We start from the raw sequence: 7,500 nt of genomic DNA, 5'->3' as shown, positions 1-7,500 counted from the left end.
CAAGCATGTTCAACATTGGATTCACATTGCGGTGCTCTTCCTTCGCAGGGGTGAGCAAGGACCTGGTGGACGACCTGAACAAAAATGTCACCAACAAGACTCCCGTGGGGAGGCGGCGGCGGAGGCAGCGGGAGCGACAGCGGCCCTTCGCTCACCCAGCTGGAGTCACCTCCGCCCACTCACGCCTCTCACGCCCTCAGCCACCCGCACCACCTTTCGCAGGGACCGGGGTCTCTGGCTAACCTCGACGCCCAGGGGTCTGGGAATTCCGTCAGCCACAGACAAGACGTAAGTGGCTTTATGGTCAGTCTCACATCTTGATTTTTTTGGGATTTTTTTTTTTTTGGGGGGAGGGGTATTTGAGGAAAAAAAAAGGGTTTTCAATTCAATGTATTTATTAGTTTTTTCCTATTTCAATAAATGTATGTTAGTTTTTTTAGGGGATTTTGAGAAGAAAAATTTGGATATCAATTTAATGTATTGTTAGTTTTTTGAGATTTCATTAAATGTATTTACTAGTTTTTGAGATTTCATTAAATGTATTTGCTAGTTTTTCGAGATTTCAATAAATGTATTTATTAGTTTTATGTCAGACTCACATCTTAACTTTTTGGGATTTTTTTGGAGGTGGGGGGGGGGGGGTGTCCGGAGGGGAATATGAAAAAAAAATTAATTTCAATTCAATGTATTTGTTAGTTTTTTGAGATTCCAGTAAATGGATTTGTTATTTTTTTGAGATTCCAATAAATGTATTTGTTAGTTTTTTGAGATTCCAATAAATGTATTTGCTAATATTTTTGAAATTCCAATCATGGTATTTGTTAGTTTTTTTGAGATTTCAATAAATGTCTTTGTTAGTTTTTGAGATTTCATTAAAAAATGCTTTTGTTAGATTTTGAGATTTCAATAAATGTATTTCTTAGTTTTTTTTTTTTTCGAGATTTCATTAGATATATTTATTTGGAATGTTTAGATTACAATAAATGTACTTGTTAGTTTTTGGAGATTTCAATAGATATATTTATAGGAATTTTGATATTTCCATAGTATATTTATTATGAATTTTGAGATTTCAATAGATGCATTTGTTGGCATTTTAATATATCATTTGATTGGTGGGAAATTTAAGGAAGAAAATTTTGGATTTCAATTTAATGTATTTTAGTTTTTTTTATAGTTTCCATAAAATGTATTTATTTTGAATTTTGAGATTTCAATAGATGTATTTAAGAATGAAAATAAGTTTCAATTCAATGTATTTTTTTTAATTTCAATAGTTGTATTTATTGTTTTTTTTTTTTTTTTTTGAGATGTTAATAGATGTTTATTTTTTTTTATTGATTGGTATTTTTTAATATATCTAGAAAGTAAATTTTTGAGTATTTTTTAGGAATATATGTATTTTTTCTCTTGAGGTAGAAATTAGGGATTTTTATGAGTCAGGTTTTAAAGTTAAATTGTGTGAATGAATGTGAGTTAAATATCATGTTAATTAGTCTGTACGAGAGCGTATGGGTTGGATCCCCTTGATATTTGTAAATAAAGTGCCTATATTATTATTATTATTATTATTATTATTATTATTATTATTATTACTTGCTAAGCTGCAACCCTAATATGAAAAGCAAGTTGCTATAAACCCAGGGGGCCCCAACAGGTGAAATAGCCCTGTGAGGAAAGGAAATAAGGAAAATGAAATATTTTAAGAACAGTAACAAGATTAAAATAGATATTTCCTGTATAAACTAGAAAAGCTTTAACAAAACAAGAGGGAAGAGAAATTACATAGAATATTATGCCCGAGTGTACCCTCAGCAAGAGAGCTCTAACCCAAGACAGTGGAAGACCATGGTACAGAGGCTATGGCACTACCCAAGATTAGAGAACAATGGTTTGAATTTGGAGTGGCCTCCTAGAAGAGCTGCTTACCATAGCTAAAGAGTCTCTTCTACCCTAACCAAGAGGAAAGTAGCCACTGAACAATTACAGTGCTGATAATCAAGTGTTTAGATGACTTAAATGCTCTTAACGTAGGACTCTTGTCAATTTTACATCTGCCCACGAAGTTGGAAGGAGGTTATGTTTTCGCCCCTGTTTGTGTGTTTGTTTGTGAACACGTTCCTGGTCACAATTTTAATCGCAGAGTAATGAAACTTGCAGGAATTAACTGTTATTTAAAAAGCTGGAATGATTAAATTTAGGAAGGTCCAGGTCAAAGGTCAAGGTCACGGTCAAGCAAAGTGTCCAATTCACGTAATCAGACATAAGTTTGGACATCGTTATCAGACTTCAAAACTGGGTTCATATTTGGGTGTATGAAAATCCGTGCCAATTAATACATGTTAAGGTCAAAGGTCAAGGGCAAGGTTGAGAAATAGGCAGCCGTGGTGGAGGTCTACTTTCTACTGAGTGGCCGTCTAGTTAGTTTGGGATTCATTCCGTATCATAAAAGCATATCCATTTTAATTACAGCAACTCTTTCTCTCTGTTATTCATCGTACAATGTTAATTCATTCTTCTGTTTTAATAGCTTTTTTTAATACAGATATGAATACATTGTCACTTCATCGCTGAGTAACTTCTTCATTTTTCATTCCCGTCATCTCCCATTCCTTATTCAGTCACTTGACTCATTCATCCTTTTGAGATGTCATTTAATTTTCATTCATTTGCCGTCTTGCACTTATTATTAAACCAGTTGATTCCATCCCACTAGAAGCTTCGTTCTAGGATCTCGAAAGTAATTTGTCTACCAAATAACAACATTTTAATTATATTTTCTTGCCTTCCAATTAATTTGATAGAAAGTTTTTTTTTTTTTTTTTTTTTTTTTTTTTTTGCAGTAGTCAAATTTTTGCTGCCTTATCACATGTTCTTTCGCTCATTCCTATTTAATAAAATATATTAATTTCGTACTTTTTTTTTCTTTCATTTTCAACTCTATTTTCAGTGACATCAATTCCCATATCTAATCTTTATATTATTATTATTATTATTATTATTATTATTATTATTATTATTATTATTATTATTATTATTATTAGTATTATTGTTATTATTATTATTAATTGCTAAACTACAACCTTAGTCGGAAAAGCAGGATCTTATAAGCCCAGGAGCCCCATAAGGGAAAATAGCCCTGTGAAGAAAGGAAACAAGGAAAGATAAAATTATTTGAGAACAGTAACAAAATTGAAATAAATATTTCTGTATAAACTATAGAAACTTTAACAAAACAAAAGGAAGAGAAATTAGATTGAACAGTATGCCCGAGTGTACCCTCAAGCAATACAATTCTAACCAAGACAGTGGAAGACCATGGTACAGAGGCTATGGAACTACCCAATACTAGAGAACAATGATTTGATTTTGGAGTGCCTTTCTCCTAGAAGAGCTGCTGACCATAGCTAAAGAGTCTCCTCTACCCTTACCAAAAGGAAAGTGGCTACTGAACAATTACAGTGCAGTTACCCCTTAGGTGAAGAAATATTGTTTGGAAATCTAAGTGTTGTCAGGTGTATGAAGACAGAGGAAACTCTGTAAAGAATATGCCAGGCTATTCAGTGTATAGGGAGGCAAAGGGAAAGTGAACCGTGACCAGAGAGAAGGATCCAATGTAGTACTATCTGGCTAGTCAAAGCACCCCATAACTCTCTAGCTGTAGTACCTCAATGGGTGGCTGGTGCCCTGGCCAACCTACTACCAATTGACTTATATATATATATTTGCACAATAGTCCTTATTTTCTATTTTCATTTTCATACTAGCCTATATTTTCCACTTTCATTTCAACAGTAGTCCATATTTTCCATCTTCATTCCCACAATATTCCATATTTTCCATTTCCATTCCCACAATATTCCATATTTTACATTTTCATTCCCACAATATTCCATATTTTCCATTTCCATTCCCACAATATTCCCTATTTTCCATTTCCATTCCCACAATATTCCCTATTTTCCATTCCCATTCCCACAATATTCCATATTTTCCATTTCCATTCCCACAATATTCCATATTTTCCATTCCCATTCCCACAATATTCCATATTTTCCATTTCCATTCCCACAATATTCCATATTTTACATTTTCATTCCCACAGTATTCCATATTTTCCATTTTCATTCCCACAATATTCCATATTTTCCATTTCCATTCCCACAATATTCCCTATTTTCCATTTCCATTCCCACAATATTCCATATTTTCCATTCCCATTCCCACAATATTCCATATTTCCCATTTCCATTCCCACAATATTCCATATTTTCCATTTCCATTCCCACAATATTCCATATTTCCCATTTCCATACCCACAATATTCCATATTTTCCATTCCTGTTCCCACAATATTCCATATTTTCCATTTCCATTCCCACAATATTCCATATTTTCCATTTCCATTCCCACAATATTCCATATTTTACATCTTCATTCCCACTATATTCCATATTTTCCATTCCCATTCCCACAATATTCCATATTTTACATTTTCATTCCCACAATATTCCATATTTTCCATCTTCATTCCCATAATATTCCATATTTCCCATTTCCATACCCACAATATTCCATATTTCCCATTTCCATACCCACAATATTCCATATTTTCCATTTTCATTCCCACAACATTCCATATTTTCCATTTCCATTTCCACAGTAGTCCATATTTTCCAATTCCATATCAATAATAGTCCATATTTTCCATTTCCATTTCCATATTAGTCCATATTTTCCATTTCCATATCAACAATAGTCCATATTTTCCTTTTCCATTCCCACAATATTCCATATTTTCTATTTTCATTCCCATAATATTCCATATTTTCCATTTCCATTCCCACAATATTCCATATTTTCCATTTCCATTCCCACAACATTCCATATTCTCCATTTCCATTCCCATAATATTCCATATTTTCCATTTTCATTCCCACAATATTCCATATTTTCCATTTCCATTCCCACAGTATTCCATATTTCCCATTTTCATTCCCACAATTTTCCATTTACATCCCAACGATAGTCCATATTTTCCATTTACATCCCAACGATAGTCCATATTTTCCATTTTCATTCCCCAAATTATCCCATTTATCTTCCTCCTTCCATTTCCCCAAATTATCCCATTTATCCTCCTCCCTCCATTTCCCCACTTTATCAACCCTTCATCCCCTCTCTCATTCTGCCGCAGGTTTCGAACGCGGCCGGCGGCCTGAGCAACATCAGCCTGTCGGGCGGGGATTCGGACAAGTCCGTCAAGCCGAAGAGACACAGAACGCGCTTCACCCCGGCCCAGCTGAACGAGCTGGAGCGGTCCTTCGCCAAGACTCACTATCCGGACATTTTCATGAGGGAGGAGCTGGCCATGAGGATCGGCCTGACCGAGAGCAGGGTGCAGGTAAGGTCAAGTGTTAGGTCAAGCTGGAGAATAGGGTCAATAGCATTGTGTATATTTGAAACTTTGGTAGGATGATTGCAATTTTTATTATTTTGATTATTGTTGTTATTGTTTTTTTATAAAAATGTTTTGTGATTATTTTTCTTTTAATCATTATCAGATACAAAATCTGAAGATATATAAATTATACGTATATATATATGTATATATATATATATATATATATATATACAGCAAATGCGTGTATTTGTGAAAATATATATATATATATATATATATATATTTTTATTTATTTATTTATTTATAGACATTAATTTATATATTAGTTTATCTAAATATCCGTATAATACATTTAAACGAGACTTCATTGTTGAAGGTATGACTCGCTCAGTTGATGGTAACTTCTTATCAATCTGACCCCCCCCCCAAAAAAAATATTCCTTATGATTGAAAAAAAGTAATTCAATGATTGTTTATTGGCAAATTCCATTTCATCGAAATATGTTTTCTGAATAATTGTGTTATCTCTCTCTCTCTCTCTCTCTCTCTCTCTCTCTCTCTCTCTCTCTCGCTCTCTATCACTCTCTCTCTATGCCATTACACATCAATCGGATTGCATGTATACTTACAACACATTATTATTATTGCAAGCTAAGCTATAACCCTAGTTGGAAAAACAAGATGGAAAAAAATAGCCCAGTGAGGAAAGGAAACAAGGAAATAAACTACAAAAGAAGTAATGACCATTCAAAATAAAGGTAGAACTTTATTATGCGCATGCGCAGACTCAGCAAAATCCACCCTCTTGATGTCTAGTAATTTTGAGTATCTCTTTTACGATGTTGATTAATATACCGTAAACTACAATTACATCCGTTTTATATTAAATGCTCCGGGAGCCGCCCGTCGCTCCAGCGGTGCAGGATTGCTAGGATTTGTATAAATATCCTTTTTTTTTTTTCTTTTCCATTTTCATCCACCCGATCCTTTGGGAGCAGAAGGCCTCCGGGTACCTCCATTATTTATTGAATGGATAGTCGATATACGTTTAAATCTCTCTATTCATTCTTTTCGTTTTGTTTGGAGTCCGTTTGTTTGTTTGTTTTTGTTGTTTTTTTTTAGAATTGTTTTTTTTTATTCAGGGTTCGTTGCCTTCGTTTATTTATTTATTTTTTTTTATATTTTTTTTTTTTATTTTGTTATAGGTTGAGATTTTGAATCGTTTGGAGACATTTGGCGGATGTTCTATTATGTTTTTGTGTTATTTATATAATGAGTCAAGATATATATATATATATATATATATTATATATATATATATATATATATATTATATATATATATATTATATATATATATATATATATATATTTGTGTGGGTGTGTGTGTGTGTGTGTTTGTATATATATATATATATTTTTAATACGGGACTATATACGCCATATATATGTTATAAATATGATTTATATATGGGACTAATATATATATATATATATATATGAGTGTATGTGTATGTGTGTGTTTATATATATATATGTGTGTTATAATCCCATCTAACCAGGTCATGGGATCCTTGTCAAAAACCAAATACCCTCTCATGTTACCGAAAATATCCCGTGTTACATATCGGGCCAGCTGCCAATGAAATCTGTACCCGAAAGTGGATTTCTCCAAGTGACGTAGATTATTATAACAGAAGAGTCCCTTATACTATAGGATGGTGATATAAAGAACAAGTAATTTAGAGAAATAAAATTATTTTAGTTATTTTGATAAATTACTTTAAGGGAAAAAATTGTTTTAATGAAGTGACTGAAGATGAATTATTATTGGATAAATGCTCTCTGCAGAAAATGCATTTTTTATGTATTTTGAAGTCTTCTAATGCCATGATAGATCAGAGGCACATGTAAGTCTCTCTCTCTCTCTCTCTCTCTCTCACTCTCTCTCTCTGTATGTATGTATATATAAATATATATATATATATATATATATTCTCTCCCTCTGTATTCATATATATATATATATATATGTGTGTGTGTGTGTATATATATGTATATATGTATATATATATATATATATATTTATATATATAT

At 32.6% G+C, this 7,500-nt stretch overlaps 1 protein-coding gene across 1 annotated transcript in view; it reads left to right on the top strand.

Moving 5' to 3' along the window:
- The window catches only part of LOC137623763 (homeobox protein orthopedia-like), an 80,510-nt gene that overhangs the window by 21,819 nt on the left and 51,191 nt on the right, over positions 1-7,500 (top strand). Inside the window, exons 2-3 of the mRNA XM_068354588.1 lie at positions 49-303; positions 5,198-5,404. Of these exons, the coding sequence (XP_068210689.1) occupies positions 85-303; positions 5,198-5,404 (426 nt within the window). The 5' untranslated portion in view covers positions 49-84. The remainder of the gene's footprint in view (positions 1-48; positions 304-5,197; positions 5,405-7,500) is intronic.

This window comes from Palaemon carinicauda, chromosome 30, assembly GCF_036898095.1.
Source record: "Palaemon carinicauda isolate YSFRI2023 chromosome 30, ASM3689809v2, whole genome shotgun sequence".
Taxonomy (NCBI): Eukaryota; Metazoa; Arthropoda; class Malacostraca; order Decapoda; family Palaemonidae; genus Palaemon; species Palaemon carinicauda.
This window is presented reverse-complemented; position numbering and strand designations above follow the sequence as displayed.